We start from the raw sequence: 21,314 nt of genomic DNA, 5'->3' as shown, positions 1-21,314 counted from the left end.
CATATTCCGCCTACATATTCGAAGACGGGACATTCCTCTTAAGTCGGAGCTGCGAAGACCGGCTAAGTTTTGTGTGCGCCGGTTAAACTTCAGAAGACATCTCTCAAGGGCTCTGTGGGTAGTAAATAGCTTCCTAGACGTGGCAGCGGTGTCTGCCCACGTCGGCTGCGTAACAGAGCGCTGAAAGAACTGTCGAGCCGAACAGATGGGCACGAAGATCTTGGTCCGTCAGCTGGTCCGTAGCTTCCCTGATGGCTGCTGCCCATGCTGCTCTCATTCTTCTATTCAATTCTTCCTTCAAGTCGTTTTCCATGTTCATAGATAGGTATACGTATGACGAAGTTTCCACGATTTGGGAGCCTTCAAGTTGTACTCCTCCGTCCTCGCAGTAGGCATTCTTCATGAACTGTGTCTTCTTTCTGTTTATTCGCACTCCTATTCTCGTCCCTGCTTCGTTCAATTCGTTGAGCATCGATTCTGCTTCATTGGTACTGCTCGAAAAGAGAACGATGTCGTCCGCGAAACGAAGGTTCGAAACAAATCTTCCATCAACACGTATGCCCCTTTCTTCCCAGGATAGTGATTTCATTATCCATTGCAATGCAGCCGTGAACAGCTTCGGCGATATAGTATCGCCTTGTCGTATCTTTCCAATGGGTACGGTGAGAGGGCGGTGGAAAAGCTGTATCCTAGTCGTGCATCGATCGTAGCAATTGGCTAATGTCCTCACATACGACGAGTCCACGCCTTGATCGACCAGCGCTGACAGTGTTGCATTCGTGTATACGCTGTCAAAGGCTTTCTCATAGTCGACGAAGGTTAGAACCTCTATGACCCTCGACACGGTCTGGATGTGGTCCAAGCAGCTGAACCCCTGACCGAATCCAGCTTGTTCTTGAGGCTGGGCTTCATCCAGCGTCCTAGATATGCGCGTGAGGATGATCTTGGTGAATATTTTGTATAACACGCTCAGCAAGCATATCGGACGGTAGTTCGGAAGGTCCTCTCGGTCACCTTTCTTATGGATAAGAACGGTTCGCGAGGTATTCCACTGGTCTGGGATCCTTTCTTTCTGAAGATAGGATGTCATATGCGCTGCTAAGATTACGTGAAACGGATAGCCACCAGCCCGAAGAAAGTCCGCTGATATAAAATCAGGTCCGGGAGCTGTGCCAGGTTTCATGCTTTTGATAGCGACTCGTACTTCCGAAGGGAGAATCTGCGGTGGAGCTTCATCAGTAGGGGTGATCGGGCTTGACACAGGAGTTGATGAACGGAAAAGATTCGAGTAGAACCTCTCCGTAATGATTTCCATCTCACGACGAGAAGAAATGCGAGTCCCGCCTTCGCTCAGCAAGGCTGCTTGCGGAATATTATATTCGCGGAGATCCCTGCGGCACTTCTTTAGACTCGTTCTTCTTTGTGCTGTTCTTCTTTGTGCTTCCAGAGTCTTCTTCTGCCTATATTTCAAAAGATCCTCCTGCAACGCTTTTCTGCAGCTAGTTTTTGCTACTAACCGCTCAATGTGCGATGCATTCGGATCAAGCCTCAAAGCCCTTCTTCTTTCCAACAATTCCTTGGTGGTCTTCGAAATTCGATCCAAGTTTGTCGTGCGCGGCTTCGAGGCACGCTCAGCACAGGCTCGTAATCCTCTGAGTAGCATCTCGTAGTCCACGTTTGGGTCCTCCTCGATGGAGTGCGTGTAAAGAGGGTCCCGGCGGAATTTCCAGCATGCCCCGGTCATGCCTCGTCAGGACAATTAGCGATGGAGCGAGCGATGATGTCCTAAAGAGATTCACTTTTGTTGGCACCTAAATAACTGACTCTGCTTACCTACCGCTAATCATGCACTGCGTCACCGGCTAGGATATAATTCACTATCTGTTGAATTGTTCTGGAGAATCAGACATATTCACTGCAATTTTGTAACGTGATCTCGATTTAGTAATCGTACCAGAAGCAAGAGAAATCCTCACGTGAAGTTTAAGGATGTATCTAATAGCTTCAAATTACGTGCATAAAAATTTTCGTTAATTCCAGCTCTCAAAAGTAACTCAAAAGTAATGAGAATTAACGTTATCCTGTAACTCCCAAGCTTTTTTGTAGCCTAACTTATTTCTGGACAGAGGGACCTTCTGTATCTCTGACTTCCGGGAACTTACAGGAAGAAAAAGAGTTCAAATTTGGTAAGATTTCTAGACTTTCTGAAGGTGATATAAAGACAAACTCACTGCCTTTCTTTATTAGAACACCATACAAAATCCCATGTACTTCTATCTAACGCTATTATTCTTTGACTTATTCGGTCATTTCGACAGCTCACACCACTCTTCTTTACATATTTCCTTGTAACTGCGCAGTTTTCTGCGTCTCTGTGGTAGGAAGGACATCTATGGCGGTTGTCTGCGTCTTCATGAACGACTGGAGCGTGACCTCGTCGAAATATGTTCGCGTATCCGCCGGCATATCCACTGGGCACGTTATGTCTCGGAGGCATTCGCGGAGAATCCGCCGGGACCCTCTTTACCGTTCCCCTCCTCGATGTGCCAGTCACCTTGGGACAAGGAGTCCTCGAGTATGCAATTGTCGTAGACGACTTCTTTTCTCCTTCGTTGCCGATAGCAGATGTTCTTTCCATCGTGTGGCTAAGTCGTATTTTCGCACGAAGGAGACGGTGATCAGAAGCACTACAAAAGGATGATACTACTGAGACATCAAGTAGACACCACCTCCGGTTGGTGAGTATGTGGTCGATCTCCGTACGAGTCGCGCCATTGGGCGATTCCCATGTCCACCGACGATGATCTTTTTTCATGAAAAGAGAGTTCCCATGAAAGACGCGAGCGGCGGACAACAGCCCGGACGATTGCCATTTTCATTCCGATCCTCTAGTCCAAGTCTTCGACAACGAAATTGTAGAAAGACATCTCGTTGCGGATTACTTCCTCCAGCTCCTCGTAAAACGCGTCCAATTTGGGTTCATCAGCTGCTGATGTTGGTGATTAGCAGTTGATGATACTGATGGGTTTTTGGCGCAGAGGGCGGAGGCGAAGAATGGTTAGACGGGGTGACAGGATCTCGTGAGAATCGACAGGATGACTTTAAAATCCCTTAAATAAATCAAATGAAACAACATCTTTGGTAAAAATCCAAACCCTTCCTCTCAAAATCAGGATGAGACAAGACTTCATTTTTAAAACAATTCTTGATACATTGAGATAGCGAAGAGTGCTTATCAAATCAAGACTGTCTATCTGAATCAGACGACCTTAGTGAATGTCGGTTCATTCCTTTGCTACGTCCTCCCCACCATGTCGGGAAACACAACACCTGGGCTTCACGTTGCCAGTAGTGGTGAACGTCAGCGTTCTTTTATCAACAGTTAAGCTGGACTATTATTAACAAGGGAAAGTTGTTACAGCAATTATTTAATTTCTAGAAAAATTTCTTGAAAAAGAACCAGTTCCACAACGGTACGGTTCGCTGGAAAGAACTCCTAAAAAGAAGGTAGCGCTTCAATTTTATCTTTTTACTGCACTGAAACCTGAATTTGAAAGGTGAGCAAAAAAACGAGATACCCGCCCACCAGAACTCAACGCGTGTTGAGCTGGGTCTTTGACATTTGAATTCCACTTTCAACTAATCGTGCCACGGTAATATTGGACAACTACCCCAGAGAGTTCGAAAGTTTACATCCGACTAATGGGTGTAGCGCAGTGATAAGACAGTTCCGTAGCCACTGCAGATCGATTATTAAAAATTGCCGTCTCAAGTCCATCAAGTCATCCATAAGATCACCTTGATCACCTTGACTCCCGTTGATCTTCGAACTGGTCGAGCGGGCGCCTGTAATGCTTCCATTTGTCCCGATCGCGTGCCAGAGTAGCTCAGTGATTCCTTCTTTGGCGTGGGACACGAAGAGCATCATAATTTTCTTTGAAGGACTTCGTGAAGAAATCTGACCATCGTGTCGGCGGTCTTAATATCGCAGGGAACCCAGCCGCTCACGGCTCTGATCCAACGGTTGTCGTTAAAGCGCATCACGTGTCCGGCCCACCTTATTTTAGTTTCCTTGGCAAACGCGGCGGCGTCTCTAATCTTCGATCGCTGACGTAGGAGAGAACTTCGAATCCCGTCCCTCACTTGCGTGAAACGGGATTCTCCTAGCATCACTCTCTCTATAGCGCGTTCAATGACGATCACCGCGTTTTCTTCCTGCTTGCGAAATGCCCAGGTTTCCAAAGCATAGGTCAAAGGAGGAAGTACGGTGGTGTTGAAGAGGTGAGCACGGAGCCGGGTGTTCCTGGTCTTCTTCACTACATCCTCGATGCTCTTGTACGCTCCCCAAGCGGCTCGTCTCCTCCTGCCCAGCTCGGTGTCAGGTCGTTCATCATGTTCAATTCCCGACCCAGATAAACGTAGCTGGTGCATTCAGATATGTTCGTTCCGTTGAGCGTGAATGGGGCATCCGAGACCCATCCGTTCCGCATGAACATCGTCTTTTGTAGATTCAGCTGAAGACCACGATCCACACGTTTCGTCGAATTCGGTCAGCATTCGTTCTGCTTGGCTGATGCTAGGTGTTATCAGTACGACGTCATCAGCAAAGCGCAAATGGATTAGCTGCCGACCATCAACCTTCACTCACATGTCGTCCCATTCCAACTTTCGCATTGCGTTCTCGAGTGTGGCTGTGAATATTTTGGGTGAAATTGTATCACCCTGTCGGACCTTCCCCCCCCCCCCCTTCACGTCATTGATGATGTTCTTGTAGAATGGCGAAATTCTGGTCGTGAAGTCACTGTACAACTCTCGAAGTATCTTTATGTGCTGAGTAGGGATGCCTTGGTTGTCCAAGGCTTCCACGACCGCTTCCGTCTCAATTGAGTCGAAGGCCTTCTTCAAGTCGATAAAGGTGAGACAGAGCGGCATCTTGTACTCTCGTGATACCTCGATGAGTTTCGAAACAGTGTGAATGTGATCAGTCGTGCTGAACATTTTTCGAAACCCTGCTTGCTCGCATGGCTGTCCTTCATCCAAGGCTTTTTTAGTCCTATTAAGGATTACTCTTGTAAAGAGGTTGTAGATGACGGATAGTAACCAGATTGGGCGATAGTTGCCGATGTCATGTGGATCTCCCTTTTTATACAACAACACGGTCTTGCTGGTCTTCCACTGTTTAGGAACCTTGAATTCCGACAGGTAATGTGTAAAGAGCCTCGCCAGGGTGTTGATGAGTACTGGCGGAAGGTTCTTCAGTTCTTCTGGTCTTATTCTGTCGGGACTGGGTGCCGTACGATTTTTTACCGACATGATAGCATGTCGTATTTCGGACGGAAGAACCTCTGGAATGACATTTTCGTCTTCCCTCAGATGGTGAGAAAGCAAGTGGACATGGCTGTCGAAGACATCAGAGTAGATGTCGTAGATGATTTTCTCCATCCCCCTTCTCGATGCAATGGCTGTTCTCTTTGGGTTCCGGAGAGCAGTCATCCTCGTCTTGCGATTAGTCTCTAGTCAAGTCTCGACGGGCATAGCGGATGCTTTTCCCCGCCTCTGCAGCTTCAACCGGCACTTCTGCTCTTCTCTCTTTAAGGTCTTCCTTTATCGCCTCTCTGCAAAGCTTCGCGAGCTCGGACGTGAGTTCTTGGTTCCCTGCGGCTCGTGCTGCTCCACGCTGGCGTATCAGCTCAAGAGTTTCAAGAGACAGGCGTCTCTTGGTGGTTTTAAACTCTCAGCCTTCTTCGCGCAGTCGTGAAGGTGTTCAACGAGCCGGTCATATTCCTCGTCGATGTTGTCCACTGCGGAATCTTCCCAAAAGCCTGCTAGCGTAGCGAAGAGATCCCAGTTGATGACAGTTCTGGGATTTTTCTCTCTGAACTTGGCGGCTTTCTCTGCTCTCCTTGTGAAGGAAAATCTTCCTACGAGGAGGCGATGGTCCGATCCCGTATAGAACTTTGGTACAACAGCGACGTCCCTCAGGCAGAACCTTTTATTGACGATGATGTGGTCTATTTCATTACGGTACCCTCCACCGGGTGACTGCCACGTCCAGCGTAGAGAGGAGGGCTTCTGGAATTGCGAGTTCCCATGGATGGTCTTAGTCGTCATGATGAACTCGGAGAGCCTCTCCCCTGGTCATTCCATTGTAGGCCGTCGGTCCCGACGTGAAGTTCCTCGCCGTTCTTCTTGGGCCAACTTTGGCGTTGAAATCGCCAATTAGGACCTTGTAGAAGGCATGATCTTCTCGGTAGAGCTTCTCCAGGTCCATGTAGAAAGCTTCGACTTCTTCTTCCTCGTAGCTTGATGTTGGAGCGTAAGCGACGAAGATGGTCAAAGCTGGCGTTGGACCACATCTTCTCATTCGCAGACGTCCGATTCGGGTCGTAATTTGTTCGAAAGAGTCGATGTTCTTTGCCATACTCATGTTGACGAGGACGCCAACTCCACCAACACCTCTACTGTCGCATGTTCCTAAGAACAGTTCTTCTCCAGTTTCATATACGGAGTTGAGAGGGTGACGTCATCTCGTCTCGGTCAGTCCGATGACGTCGTACTTGATCTTCTTGTCTTGCATCATCAGATCTTCGATGGCCGCTTCCGACGCAAGCGTACGTGCGTTGTAAGTACAGATCGTCATCCTAGTCCTTTTCCGTTTCGGTAGCCTATATGACTCCTGCAACCCCGTCCTTCCTGGCGCTACCGTACCAGGCTTTCCTCCAAAATCAGTAGACTCTTTTCTATTACTGTGTTTTGCATAAGAATTTGAAACCCATGGGCAGGTTGCAAGCCTCCAGTCCCATGAGCTTTTGGGAAAACTTCCGTTCTCCCGAAGTGGATGTGTGGAGCTTATTTGTTGGAGGCGACTCCAAACCGCCTCCCTTGCACCTCTCAGTCATGATTGATTGCAGGCTTTTGGCCGGACCGACGTGCGGGATACAAGGATGTCATGAGTCAGTCCTGGATCAGCAGAAACAGGGAGTCCATCCCCTGAATCCACCCGCCTCTCTGGGCCGGCACAGGGTCGCTTTTGGTCCGCGATTAGCCCCCTATCGGCCACCCGGGGACGCGCCACGTAGCCTCGCGACTAACCGGCTGTGATCCCGCTAGTGAGGGAGATCCGTGAGATAAGATAAAAATGCTAAATTCTTACAATGGCTAGCCCGCACCAGTCACTCTATAGTCCGTACACGTGTCAGAGGCAGTATACCACAAATCTGACGCAAAAATTCCACTCAGCAACACGACAAGGCTACGGAATCAGCTCAACAAGTTTGTTGTCTTCAATGATATAAAAACGAGGCATCGCAGACCTGGCTAGTCGTTCGGAGAAAATAATCAAAAAAGGTCGAGAATACTTTGTCGATAATTAGTTTCGGTCGTTTGGTAAATGATTTTGCTTCGAAATTTTCCCCTACTTCAAGGAAGAATGTTTAAAATGTTTGCAAACGTTTCAACATAAGAATTAATTCTATGCGGTATTTTTTTTCTTGATTATTATGAAACCAGGACTTGAAGTTACATGTTGGGAAATGTAAGACTGCGACTGTATACGAAAATATTGGATTTCTCGGAGTTTAATCAGTTTGACTAAGCTGAGATGAAAATATAAAAATTGATGTGTCAGGTGCTCAATATATATATATATATATATATATATATATATATATATATACCAGCCTGAATGTCCGGCTAAAGCCGGACTTCAGACTTTCGGTGATTTTACCTTCGCTCCCCTTCACTGATCAATGAAAGTTAATAGTAGTGGTTTTCTGTTTTTTTTTTTAACAACGCTTTCCTTCTCTTCTTTATATTATAAATTGAGGCGAAAGGTTACGGAGTTTTCCTTCCAAACGCGTCAATTCTACATTTGGAGAATATTCGATCATCAGCTACAAACACTCCTTCGATGCCAGAATAATATAGATACAATTTGAAAGCATTACTCGAAGTATGGGTGTTCCTCCTGTTTTCCCCCAATAGTTATCACAGAATGATGTTTTAACATAAAATAACGTGAAAGACGTCATCCTACTGATAAAGATAACGTTCCACGTCAGATCACATAAACATCTTGCTACTATTTAAGCAGCCGTTTGCATGCGTGTTCCCACTTTCTGAGAGCGGCATGCTACAAACTTGAGGCGAAAGAAGAAGGAAATAGGCACACGGGAGTAGTCATAAAGGTGAAGAGCAAAGCGCCAAGTGGTTACGGCTATGAAACGGCTGCACTAATCTGGCGCCGGTGGACCCGTCCCACCCCCTTCTATAGGTATCTGGCGCCGGTGAACCCGTCCCACCCCCTTCTATAGGGATCTGGCGCCGGCGCGCTAGTGCAACGCCGGTGGACCCGACGCACCCCCTTCTATAGGTATCTGGTGCCGGCGCGCTAGTGCGACGCCGGTGGGCCCGTCCCACCTTCTTCTACAGGTATCTGGCGCCGGTGGACCAATCCGACGCCGGTGGGCGAGCGTCCGTCGGCGTCGAATTGGTGCGTACTTCAGAATTTCTGTGTTGTTTGCTTCGCTCGCCTTCACTAATCAACGAAAATTAATATTAGTGTTATTAGTTCTATGAAATTGGACTCCAGCAATCTTTCTTCCTTTTTTATATTACAACTATAAGCGAAATATTTCATAGTCTTCTTTCACACACACACGCACGCACACACACGCGCACACACACACGCGCGCACACACACACGCACGTACACACACGCACACACACACACACACGCACACACACACACATACACACACACGTGACAGAGTAAGCCCACACACACGCACACATACACACACATACACACATACACACACACACCCACACGCACGCACACACACGCACACACACGCACACACACGCACGCACGCACACACACGCACACACACACACACACACGCACACACACGTGACAGAGTAAGCCCACACACACGCACACATACACACACACATACACACACATACACACACACACACACACACACGCACGCACACACGCACGCACACACGGACTAAGCTCTTTATTATATATCATGATATATCTGAATTACCTCAGAGGCGAGAAAATTTCGAATTCACTCTAACGAGCCCGTAGTTCAGCTCAGTATTACAGACTCGCACATTCCAATTCGTCTCTTTGCTGTACTTACTCATTAGCGCAGGAACTGCGAAAACGCCTACAGCAGTTCTTGAAGACCTATTGCGGGGAAAAATTAAGAAATACATGGAAATCTTGGGTCCTATTGTTTTTGCTTTTAGGTAAAATGTCTGCCTTTGAGAATGCTCAGAGGTAAACGACACCATGAAAGAGAGTCAAGAAGACGTCTTCGAGGAGAACCAGTGCCATTTCTGGAGAGGTGAATCTTATACGGCTCGGCGCACTTTACTTGACTTGAAATTATTAACTTGTACGAAAATATCAAGTTGCCTCGTTGTTTACAAAACCTTTCTCGAAGATTGAGAGTTGAACAGTAACGGGGACCTGCACATCAACCATTATATCTGTGCTCAATGAGCTACTGCGCGATCTCAATTCTAGACTTTTCCAAAAAATTAAGAGGTAAACAAATACTAGGACATCATTTCAGCAAGAGCGCTACAAAACGCAAGATTTTACGAAACAAAGACAAACACAGGAAAAAAATCAGCAAATCAATAAAATTACAACAACCGAATGTGAATAATCAGAGGTTGAAAACACCCATTGACGCACGAATAGATAAATACACCTAGGTTATTTGACCAGATTTTAATTTATATAACTGCCACCGATGTCTGACTCTGCTCCGATCTGAGCGCACCGATTTTTTTTTTAATGTAAGTGATATCCAGTGGTACCATAAAGCCGCACATGCATCCAAATACCAAGTTTTTTCATAGCAAAAACAGTGTGCAAAATAAACTCCACAGGAAAATTCCAGTATTTCAACTCATCAGTGATGAAGTGTGCTTGTTCATTGCCACCCTCCAGTTCTGTTATGCCCTTAGCAATCTCAATACAGCATTAAAAATCTTCTTGATCTTTCTGCTTCCCCTCCGTATCAGGACCTCGTCGTTCCTGAGCTCGCCACGTTTTAGAAATGACGATTGTCAATCTGTAAGTTTTCTGCGGCCATTTCTCCTTCCGCTGCGACATTTAAGGAATTTGAAACTGGTTCAGAGGCACCGTAAAGCAAAATTCGAATTTGGTGTACCAGGGCACGCACATTAGAGGCAGCGTGTCACGAATTTGTCGCGGTGCAGAACCCACCACAAAAGCTTAGAAGTCGCGTATTAGATTCCAGCGTGGTCCGGCCCATCTTCCCCTAATCATTATATAAAAAACGTGGAAGACGCCATTTTTTGCGACGATTTCAATTGCAATGCGGCACCATTGTGTCTATTCGAGTAAAATCAATGAAAAGGCTCCTGAAGAGACCGAAGCGTGTACAAGGACGCACGTTCTAACGCACTTCTTAGGAACTAAAGCGGTTTCCACGCCGTTTTTCAACGACGATTATTGAAAGATGAGCTGCGTTCTGCAATTTGCTACCTGAACTCTAAGCTTCCACAGTGGCTTCCTCGCCTCGTCAAAATCATGATACGCTGTCTTTAATTTTGCTAAATTAAAGTTAATCGCCGTGAGCAAATGAAGCCTTGAAATGTTACCAACTAAAATTTGGAACATACACATTCTGTAGTTTGTTCACGTGAGTATACATATTAGCTGGTTCAAAGATCATCGGCACATGCAAACTATGAAGTACCGTACTGATCCTTGTGCATGTGAAAACTGCGTGTGAGAAACCTGGTATAAACCTTCTAGCAGCCCGCAGAATTGAATGGCGCTGTTCCATCCTTGCCCTCACACGTACGCAAACTGCAGAAACCATGCGATCAATCTTGCTTCGAGTGTTTATTTTCAAGTCTGTTTTGGAATTGCTTTCCTCTCGAAACTATTAAGCAACAACTGCATTTTGAGTGGCGTTTGAAAACAACTGACAACCAAAACGAGATGAAGCACGGTGCATTTGCGTACGCGCTCGAAATGCGGCGCGGTGGACGCAGTAGTTGGAAACGAAGTGGGACTGTCGCAAACTGCAGCAATGAATGGTTCCAGCAAGGATTCAGCTACGCTCCACCGCATCACCTCGATAGAAGCCCCGTATGCAAATGCACCATGCTTCATGTCGTTTTGACCCTACTATAGTCGGGTCAATACGACATGAAGACATTTGCGGACACTCGCGGGCACGGACATTTGCGCAAGCGGCTGCGCTCGAAGCGAAGCGGTGGAGCGAAGCGGCTGGGATTGCGTAAGGACCCTCACTGCCGCCAGTCACCTCTGCAGTTCGCCATGGTCCCACTTCGATTCCAACCGCTGTCTCGACCGCACCGCTTCCGAGCGCGGTCACTTGCGTAACGGTCCGTGTTTCATGTCGTTTTGACCCAACTATGTACCACCATGAAATAATTTTTTTCAAAGCGCAATCGCCCGTAATTTGAAACTTCCTCCTGCGCTGCAAGACCTCTTAGACCTCTTAGGTTCACGAATCGCTCGTGTGATCTCAATCAATAGAACCGAGGTTGAACGTTCTGCGACAATGTCTTTCCCTTTGTATGTGCACGAATAGGGCCCAGTTTAACGGTCTTCGACTATCGCTAAGCAGATCACGAAGAACATCACCGCTCTAATCCTTGGACACATGACAGCAGCGCAACTTCAACTTTCTCAAAACAGTTTACGCCCTTTTTGGATATCATATGCCTCCGCACTCTTTCTGGAAACAACGCCAATTTGGGAGCCTTTTTTTAAGGATATACGTATCAAACTTCCGTGTCCACAACGATAGGTGCAACCTTGTGATGTGCCAACTCTCACACCCCGGAAGTGTCATCATCGCCTCCGAATTCCGCCCAGATTCTGGAAAAATCAAAGCTATCATACAGAGCTATCAGCTGCCAAACCGGAGTGATTTCATTGGCGTTCGGTCCCTCCTCAGGTCTCCTTATCAACTACTACGAATCCTTCGTCTTTTAGATGTGCCAGTTAGTTGCACAGATAGACGCTGGCCTCAAGAAAGAAGCTCCATTCACCCGAAACTCCGAATGCAAAGCCGCTTTCGATTGGGCCAAAGACGCGCTGGCTCCGAATTTGCTCCCAACCCATTGCGACTACAAGCTACATAGACATAATCGTCGCAGCTGACGCCTGCGGTGATATCGAAAAGGAAGGATTCTCTCTTGTTTACACCGCTTGGAAATTCTACCGATACGCCTCTTTGTATTCTGGAGAGAAATCAAGCATGCTTCGGGGAAGCCTAATCAGCGTGCACCGACTACCTGGAGACTATCAGGTAGCTCTTGAAAAACATTCTTATCACGGCTCCACTCATAGTTCTAGATGGTTTGGTGACGGGATGGGTGCGGCCTTGACACTCACAGAATATATGTAAGGGTCGAAAAAACCTTTCAGGAGACCAGGGAATAGTTGATTTTGTTGGGAAATAGCTGGTTTTTCACTAACCGAGACCTCAATGCAATAATTACATGCGTACACTTTTGCATTCTTACGCGTATGATCTTGCTGCATTCCTCGATGTGACGAGTGATTCATGTCGCTTTGGCGAGAAATCCATGTAGATCAAAAACTGGTGTATTACAACAACTGAAGAACTGGTTACCAAAAACAAAGAGAAAATCTCTCTCAAGAATGGAAATGTTCAGCTCCAGCAATCAAATATAACCCTTCTTCGCTTCAGTTTATGTGCAAAATAATGGCGTAACCATGTTAGATTCACTTTAAAACGAAGTGTCATCATAGCTAAACTTGCATAGCTTGCAAAACTTATAATTTCGTAAACCTTTCAATTCAATACTTTTGACAACAAATGTGATCGTAGAATGAAGAAATTTAGTGTTGTTACAGATGGATCATGACAATACTATGTGACCACGATTTATCAGAGGAGAAAACCATGAATCAGGTAAAAAAGAGAAGTGTTGTACCGTAAGGCACACAAACGGCACAAGGTCTCTGTCTTTGCCAAGATACCATGCCAACTCTTGTCCGATAGTACCGGAATAGAGCTGTGGAAACTAACAGTGCAAACAGGGGTCAAAAAACTGCGATCTTCCACTCTCTGCTTTGGCGAAGCTGGAGTAAATGTCCGTTTATTCGCTCAACTCCATCTTCGCTGCGCGCTAAGGGCCAGCCATCTCTTTTTACCCTACCTCGCTGGCCTGGTGTAGGTAGGGCCGCTACCATTATTGTAATATTTTAGAGTGGATTCCTATTTATCATACTCTAACAATGTCTGTTCTTTCACACTGTAGTGGAAGCTGAGGTGCAGCAGCCTTATCAATTTGGGGGATCACTCCAACTCCTTGCTGAACCGGCAAACACCATCATCTTCTGAGTTCGAGCACGTCCATAGATCGACACATATGGTTAGCAAGGAACAACCGTCGGTTTCGGAGGTTCTGGTTCGTATCCAAAAAAGAAGGATGGAACATCTGGTGAAGACGATGGAATGAGCGCAGAAATGTTGAGATCTCTTCCTCCTCTCGGATTTGTGAGATAACTAAGATCATCGGTTCAACATGGATCGCCGGAAGAAACCCGTGCAGAGATGCTAACATAATATTCCTCCACAAGAACTTTTCCATTTCGGATCCGAGGAACTATCGAGAAATCTCACTGCCTCTGCGTGCAAGGTTCAAGAGCGGGTCATCTTGGATCGCGAAGAAACAACCCACGACGAGCAAGCCGGCTTTCGTGCCGGCCGACCTGCCAAAGTAGTAGCTGGAGTTTGACAAAAGAGCAGTCAATCAATGTCCCGCTGACATCGTCTTAGCGCCATCAAGCTACCTTTTAGCTTACCCCGAATACGCCGACGACGTTGTTATATCCACGAAAAGCAATACGAAACTTCAACGTGTTATCGACCTTGTACTGAAGCTAGCTTGAGCCTATTATCCGTGCGCCCTGATAAGTGCAGGCAGATGTGAGTCTCCTCGAGATCTTCACCCGGACCTCCAGAATAGCCGCGCAGCCAATTGAACTCCTGTTGGGACCTGTTCTGCATTCAACTTTTTGACCAAGTGTTAGTGCTCAACTAAACACTAAGCATTTATCGGTCAGGGTAGTGGTGATGACATGGTCTCGTGCAGCACAGAAGACACAGATGTGTGTTGAGCTCAGATCGACCACCATCCACTCATTATCACTGCTTTCAGGTCTTCGCTCCGATTCCCACTAACTGTGCTCTTTATGCAGTGACAGAAGCAATCTCGAAAAAGAAACGCGATCTTCTGCGTGAAGACTATCAGTTCAACACAAATTGGGAGCGAGGTGGGGTTTCGATCATTTGCCTATGCGAATCGCTGTATTTGTCTTTCCAGAACTACGGAAGTCTCTCACATCTCACTCCACGCTGCCTCCATCGGCAATGTTTGCATTCGTGAAAATCGTGGTCGACGACGACGAGAAAACGGTCGTATCAAAAGGATTCATGACAAAAATGAAGGAACTAACACAAAACGATGTGAATTTCATTGTCTCAAATGTAAAGGCAAAACTGAAGAAAAATCAAGTTAATTTTCAAGCTGGAGCTATAATGGCTTTTTCGAAATAGCAACTCAATGTTGACTATTTTCCGCTCTTAGGACCTAAAAACCTAAACCACGGAAAGATTTTCAAAAAAATATCAGTCACTGTTGAAAGGAACCAATAAGAAAAGAGTGCACATTTCAGTAAATCTCTCTGCAGTTATTGATGCGTGACATGACATTGACGTCGTAGCTCATATATTGAGGCAAAATCCTATCGTTAATAAACCTTGGAGCCCTCAATAGAAATAAAGAAATTTCATACGTTAACTTTCAGACTGTCTTAGCATGCAATCCGCAACGGACCAAACAGCTCCTTCGAGCTCTCACAGGAGGGGCTGTCGATGGTCCACGGTCATCACACGGCTTCTCATCTGTCTACGCTACAGCAGGTCTAAAGGCACGATGGTGTGGGAAGGTATGTACAGAACTATTAGCAGCGAATTATGGCAGATGTTCAGAAGTAATAATTTAAAATCCTCTCGAACAGAAAGTCTTTAGCGCTTAATAGCATAACTTTTCGAGATGTCCCAAAAATAAAGTCCAGCATGTTCGATCTTTGAGACCTCCATGAGCAAAAGCTACCGACTTTCGTGTTCCTAACGCTAATGATTTTGATTTGGTGACCTTTTTTCAAGCACAATTAGTAATATGAAGAAGCAAAGTGTGCTTAAATTACGTTTAAAAAGCCATTCATGGAAGAAGAAGCCAGTGGATTGCCCCAAAAGGACCGAAAAGTTTCAAGGTTTTTTCGCATGAGCAGAAATTGTAATTAGTATAAGTAAAGACCTCAGCTGGCAAGTTACCACTGTCTCCATAACAAAAGTAAGCTCATACCAGTAATGCCAAGCCTGAGAGTGTTGTTCGCGTAAATCCGCAAGCAGCACTCCTGACTCCCAACCGGCAAGTTTTCGCCACATTCTGTGAACTATCAGATCTGCTGCGTCAATGCTGTGAAATCGCCCACGTAGCACAGATGTCCTTGATTTAAAGAAGAAACCCGAGGAATGGGTAAGGCAATGTTCAATCTCTTACCGCTCGCCGTGACATCCTTGAACACGCTGCTCCGTAACACCCCTGCTTTGTCTCGTAGATTTTACCACACATTCCATCTCGATATTCCGGCGGTGCGATGGAAGCGTGGCAACTCGGGTAATAAAGCGAAGCACTGGATTATAGCGCAGCTAGTTGCTCAAGTATGAGGCAAACATGCTCTTTGAATGTACGTGAGAATTCCGTTCTAAAACGGACAAACCAGCGTCTTTACATTGTGATATGACTTTCTGTGGACAACGGAACTTGTTTCGTAGAGAATATTCGGGGAGAAGTAAGTAAAATGTTGAAGAAACCGACAGGTAGTTGTCTTCCTTCCTGCATTATTGCTGAGGTCACGTATGTACCGTAACCAGAACGAATATGTACACGGTTTAAGCGTACTGCAGTTCAGAAGAGTCGTTTGTTCAAGGCCACTCCTGCAAGTCCTTTTGCATTTGCTTCGACTTACTCGATAAAGCGAAAACACCCGTGTATTCAGCTGGAAACAGAAGCAAAAGTGATTCACATGTACGAGTGCGAGGTATTGACAATCACTTTGTTTCAATAACTTTTCCACATTTTGTTATTAATGATAAAAGTAGGAGTGCAAAGTGTACTACAGGTGTGGGAGATTCCTACTATGGCCACAGAAACTGTTTTCAATCTTGTATTGATTCGCCCTACATTTATCGGGGAACTGTTGAGATTAAAACGGCGGCTGACTGGAGAGGACCTAACGGATATTCTCAACGGACTAGCTAGGGCAAAGGCGAGTTCACCAGTGCAAATAGTAACTTGACTGGAACAGTGATCTGGCCATCATTTCCTTTTCTTTGATGTAAACCCTTCCCTAACTCCGATATTTATCTGAAGACTCATGAGTGAGTTATCACTGCCAATGGGATCGGATCAAAATCTTGTCTATGACACGCACTAATTATTGCAGAACAACTAGTGTTTGTTTAAAACCCAAAGGCGGTGTTGCACGAAGGTCCCACACATGGACATTGACCGTCGATATACGGTAGGGTCAAAGAGACATGAAGCGCGGTGACGCTGCCTAGGCGGTTGCACTCGAATGGGCGCGGCGGAGCGTGGCGGTTTGGATCGTGGTGGAACCGTTGCTAGCATCACCCATCACTGCAGTTCGCGATGTTCCCACCTCGCGTCCAGCCGCTGTCTCTACCGCGCCGCTTCGAGTGCAGCAGCTTACGCAACTTTACCGTGCTTCATCTCCCTCTCACCCGACACGCTGCACGATGAGACCTGGCACAGCGAAGAGTTCGTGAATGTTTTGCAGCTTCAAATTCGGATTAGCTTTCTCCAATCATATATGGTTGGTTAAATGATGTGTTTGAGATCTATCTTATAATAAACCTGCCGGGACCATTAGTAATTTTGTGTTCTGCAAATGCTAGTTAGATTATTAAACCACTCACAATAGAAAGGGTAATATGCCATAGGATATTTTCTGCTTAGCCTGGCACATTCCTTCACAGTTGTTTCTCAGTTCTACACATTAATGATCTTGAAGAAGCCTACACTGTTATGTTATGTTACCACTGTTGTCACCTTGAATTCATGGTTGCACTCCGAAGACTTCATTCTGTCAATTTTAGAGCAACGTCTACAAACTACTTATTCCCATTCTTTCTATTGTTAGCCAGGAGAATTTGCTGTCAGTTTGGCTGCAAAATAGTGGTGCGTCCTTATTTACACAACTTCATCGGCATTACAGTCAAAATCAAGACATTATTTTTTTAATATGCAGTTCATAGTTCAAGAGAAAATTCTGTTATTCCACCTATTAATGCAATCTGGAGCGTGGCCAAACTTTCGATCGGACTCGATGGGATCGGAGTTAAGGACTTAAAACTAGGGGTAAGAAGAAAAATGATTAAATGTAGCATACCACTAATCGAACGTAGTGAGGAAATCGGCAGGAAACGCTAAGGAAAGGGCTGTAGAATACGGAATCCAGGGTGGTTTCGCTCATTTCTCCATAATCACTGCGAAAAGAACGGCGGGAAAGACGCCGTTTTATTACGACGACTTCCGTTTCAACGCGCCACCCTTGCACACGCGCCGCATCAACGTGCGAGCAGTCAAAGAGTAATTAGATCTCCTCACCAGTCTATTCAAGTGAGCCTGCTGAGAGGATGGGACGTGTACCTACATAGAGGAGCGTTCTAACTCACTTCGTAGGGACTAAAGCGGCTCCCGCGCCGTTTTTTACGACGATAGGGAAGAGATGAACGGAACCACCCCGGATCCCGTCTCTAGCTATTCCTGTGGATTCCCTCGTCACGTCAAATTTGCGGTATATTGCCTTTAAAATGCCTTAAAGTAATATTGCAGTGTACAGGTTCTGCCGCTATTACCAACATCATTTCGGAAATATCGGAGAGAAGATGCGTTGGTACTGCATCATACACCTGTCGCTGCTTCGTTTGACTCATCATTTATATTTGTTATATCTCAAAACGGAAAAGCTCCTCTACTCGCTGGTTGTTACGCTGGGAACCCGAACCCGCCAAGAAGTGCATTCTCTATCGAGTGTCCCGCGGAGTAAGTGGTCACGACGAATGCTAACAGTGACTAAGCGAACCGCTAATTCAATTCAGAATAATGAAGAAGCCACCAATTAAAGTTATAAAGAAGCCAAAACCAAAAATGACGAAGAGACAAAAGAGAGTCCAAAAGATCCGCAGGAGCAGACTGGAGAGGCGAGAGCAAATGCTTTTGAAAAAACATCATGAAAACCGTAAGGAAACGAAGAAGTGAGAGAGGCGGTAGGTTTCACCTACTGCCACTCCAATTAATGGCACAAATTTGTATTTTTGACGAGGTGATGCGCAAAACAAGAACATATTGGTGATTCTTTGGGTCTATTTGTTACCGATGCCGTCCATTTCTCCGTATTTCCGTCCTAACTGTTTACAGAAGATTCAAGTGCGATTTTAAGGAAAAGGACCTAAAGTGCTCGTTATCAGTAAAGTGGCGGGTGTTGCGAAGTCATTAAATGGTTCGGTTGTCACTGCTCGGTCGATGGTTCGAATCCGCCCTAATGTTCACCAGGTCTTTCATCCCTCTGGGATCGATAATTCGTACCAGACTTGTCTGTGACGATAAGAACGCTGATTTGACACATCGTCTCGTCCCCGCAAGTCATTGTACGACTCCACACGCGTTCATAAACCTCGAATGATTCTGAGATTAAATCAAACGCGTGGACGCATCCACATTGGAGCTGATCAACGTCGTACAGTTTATCTTTTTATCATATATCAGTTACCTAACCCGGGTCAAATCGGAAGTGGTCGGATTTCGTCGTGTTCGCGAAGTTAAAAAGCAAAGCTCCAACAGGTTATGGGGACTAAGAGAACCTTAAAGAAAGTCGATTAAAGTGTTGCACAAAGGTTGATAGTTATGTTTCACCTAACTTACCTGCCACATCTTTTCATTTCTTTCTTTTTTGAAAATTTCTGGATCTCTGCCTTGGTGTGCGTTGCAGCCGAACGACTCGGACCCGCAACTCCTGACACTTGTCTTCTGCTTGAATGTAGTCCCACTCTATATTAATATTCATATTAATATTACTCTCTATTAAATGCACATTTTCTCTGCTATTTAACTTCCACCCTGCAGAAATGTTTGAAGTAAAGAAAGAAATCACGAGGAAGTTGAACACACTGGAGAATGAGAGAATACCAAAACGATATGCACTCCCACTCGTTCCCTCCAACCCTTCCCCTTCTGGAATGTGGTTCGAGGTCATTTCAGCAGATACGGGGATTTTCAAACCTTACACCACAAAGCAGATCTGAATACATATAGTGTGAGACAGCAGGCATTACGACTATGTGGTCCTATTCGTTCAAAAAAGGTGTAGACAAGATAACTCTAGAGAACTTGAGCAACCACCGGTATTTTCCACATGGCCGTTTTGAATGAAACATATCTTACGCGCATATTCCCTTCCTACAAATCGAATCAACAAATAGTTCCTGGAATTTTTCGAAAAAGATTGATTTCCGAGAGTTCTATACTCGGAAACCATGTATTCTATAATCAATAACAAATAATACTTGCACACCAGCAGCAATTTATGGGCCACACAACACACTAACAGAGTGCTATTTGATCCCATAATTCCCTTATAATTTCCTTTTGAATGACATTACATTGTAAATATTTCAAGAACTATAGCAGGGTCAAAACGACATGAAGCACCTACGCAATTGCGTACGCGGCTTCTCCCGAGGCGCTTCGGTGGAGCGTAGCGGCTAATAGCGTGCTAAAACCCTTGCTGGCACCACCTACCGCTGCACTTTGCGACTGTCCCAACTCGGTTCCAGGTGGTGTCTCCACCGCGTCGTTTCAAACGCGTACGCAAATGCACCGCAACTACACTCATGATTGATTTCGTTTCGACCCGACTGTAGCAGACTCGAAGGCATGACCATCTCCATTTACCATTCGTAGTTCAGCGCTCGGGCAACTTGTCGAATCCTTACTCTCAGAAGGTTTGAGGGTGGGACTTAAGGAAGTCGCCGAGTACCTCCTCAACACCTTTCTCGCCCTCGAACTTCATACCAACCAGGAAGCGCTGAAGGTGGTTCGCTGAGCGAGAAATCGGATTAAACAAAGTTCGGGCTATGGGCAGGCTATAGGATTGTGAACCATAGCTCTCTGACACGACCATGGGTGAAGTGCGTTACCGCAGCGAAAAGCAATTCCGGCTTGCTGTTCGTATATGCGCAATCGACGCGAGCCTTCTGCAGTGGAGAACTTAAACATTTAATAAAATTAGAATTTGTTTGGACATTAATAACTTGCCCTTTTCGCAGAAGTTCCCATTACTTTAACCTATTCTTGGACCACCAACAGGAGAGACCGACGCCTTTTCGAGGTGAAAGTTGGGCTTCCGGACCGACTCAAAATCCTCATATCGAACCACTCACTGTCTCTTCCTTAATGGATCTTTGTGCATAACTCGAAAACAGAATCTCTTTTGGAAAGAGAGAGGAGGAAAACTTTTCCTTCTTCCAAAGTTTTCTGATACTCATTGACCGAGTTTCTGAAAATTGTCCGTCTACGTCAAGCTGCGTACAATGGTAGAATAACGAAAACCAAGCGTGGTTGCTAGTCCTGGCAGAGGCGCAGGTCCACCTCCACAGTATCCCGTCTGCTGATGTCCAGCTCCAGTGACGGACCCGACCGCTTCGAATCATCCCATTAGTCTGGGCGTGAAATGAACGTGATCACCGTAACCATGTGTGTACTAACATGTGTGGAGCAGACCGATCGGTTGTAGTGAGTCTGTTAAAAGTCCAAAGGTGCCCCCCACCCCCTGCTAAACCATAACACAAACATAAACGGGAATCCGAAGTCACCAAAAACGCTGTATAAGACTCTTCCAGCTTTCTATTTCTTGTATCGAACAGCCAAAATCTTTGTTTTGAACACTAAATTAGAGGTTCTGTTGGAGCAAACTTTCAAGAGGAAGCTAAACACGTTTAATAACTTATTTACAGCGTCGAACTGCCTATCACGATTACAATCATCAATGATATCTTACAATGCATCAATCCACTTTAATTTATCGAACAATTTTTATTTGTATTGAACGAATAAAAACATTGTGATTCATCAACAGTTCGCCATAAAACGCAACACATCTAACA

At 45.7% G+C, this 21,314-nt stretch overlaps 6 protein-coding genes across 7 annotated transcripts; 1 reads left to right on the top strand and 5 right to left on the bottom strand.

Annotated features, from left to right (window-relative positions):
* Nucleotides 1-133: 133 nt before the first annotated feature.
* RB195_009817 (uncharacterized protein) lies at nucleotides 134-1,744 on the bottom strand (the record flags this gene model as incomplete). The annotated part of the gene is made up of 1 exon (XM_064190533.1): nucleotides 134-1,744. One exon carries the CDS (start codon nucleotides 1,742-1,744, stop codon nucleotides 134-136), a length of 1,611 nt encoding a protein of 536 aa, XP_064048116.1.
* Nucleotides 1,745-3,311: 1,567 nt separating this feature from the next.
* RB195_009812 (uncharacterized protein) lies at nucleotides 3,312-21,256 on the top strand (the record flags this gene model as incomplete). Of its 2 annotated transcripts, XM_064190527.1 has the most annotated exons (15): nucleotides 3,312-3,381; nucleotides 3,440-3,507; nucleotides 9,262-9,359; nucleotides 12,911-12,968; nucleotides 14,221-14,335; nucleotides 14,386-14,528; nucleotides 14,870-15,010; nucleotides 16,058-16,168; nucleotides 16,250-16,396; nucleotides 17,247-17,328; nucleotides 17,399-17,508; nucleotides 17,993-18,195; nucleotides 18,252-18,353; nucleotides 18,397-18,419; nucleotides 21,165-21,256. In XM_064190527.1, 15 exons carry the CDS (start codon nucleotides 3,312-3,314, stop codon nucleotides 21,254-21,256), a joined length of 1,563 nt encoding a protein of 520 aa, XP_064048110.1. The 2 variants fall into 2 exon arrangements, with proteins under 2 accessions (XP_064048110.1, XP_064048111.1); XM_064190528.1 differs by lacking the exons at nucleotides 3,312-3,381; nucleotides 3,440-3,507; nucleotides 21,165-21,256 and having other exon boundaries at nucleotides 9,283-9,359; nucleotides 18,252-18,411.
* Nucleotides 3,925-4,431, bottom strand: RB195_009816 (uncharacterized protein; the record flags this gene model as incomplete). The annotated part of the gene is made up of 1 exon (XM_064190532.1): nucleotides 3,925-4,431. One exon carries the CDS (start codon nucleotides 4,429-4,431, stop codon nucleotides 3,925-3,927), a length of 507 nt encoding a protein of 168 aa, XP_064048115.1.
* On the bottom strand, nucleotides 4,645-5,493 carry RB195_009815 (uncharacterized protein; the record flags this gene model as incomplete). Its single annotated transcript, XM_064190531.1, has 1 exon — nucleotides 4,645-5,493. The coding sequence occupies one exon, from the start codon at nucleotides 5,491-5,493 to the stop codon at nucleotides 4,645-4,647; it is 849 nt and encodes a 282-aa protein (XP_064048114.1).
* On the bottom strand, nucleotides 6,101-6,427 carry RB195_009814 (uncharacterized protein; the record flags this gene model as incomplete). Its single annotated transcript, XM_064190530.1, has 1 exon — nucleotides 6,101-6,427. The coding sequence occupies one exon, from the start codon at nucleotides 6,425-6,427 to the stop codon at nucleotides 6,101-6,103; it is 327 nt and encodes a 108-aa protein (XP_064048113.1).
* On the bottom strand, nucleotides 6,524-6,899 carry RB195_009813 (uncharacterized protein; the record flags this gene model as incomplete). Its single annotated transcript, XM_064190529.1, has 2 exons — nucleotides 6,524-6,717; nucleotides 6,773-6,899. 2 exons carry the CDS (start codon nucleotides 6,897-6,899, stop codon nucleotides 6,524-6,526), a joined length of 321 nt encoding a protein of 106 aa, XP_064048112.1.
* Nucleotides 21,257-21,314: the final 58 nt, after the last annotated feature.

Source organism: Necator americanus, chromosome III (genome assembly GCF_031761385.1).
Source record: "Necator americanus strain Aroian chromosome III, whole genome shotgun sequence".
Classification (NCBI taxonomy): Eukaryota; Metazoa; Nematoda; class Chromadorea; order Rhabditida; family Ancylostomatidae; genus Necator; species Necator americanus.
Note: the sequence above shows the minus strand (reverse complement) of the source record. Positions and strands in the feature narration are given on the sequence as shown.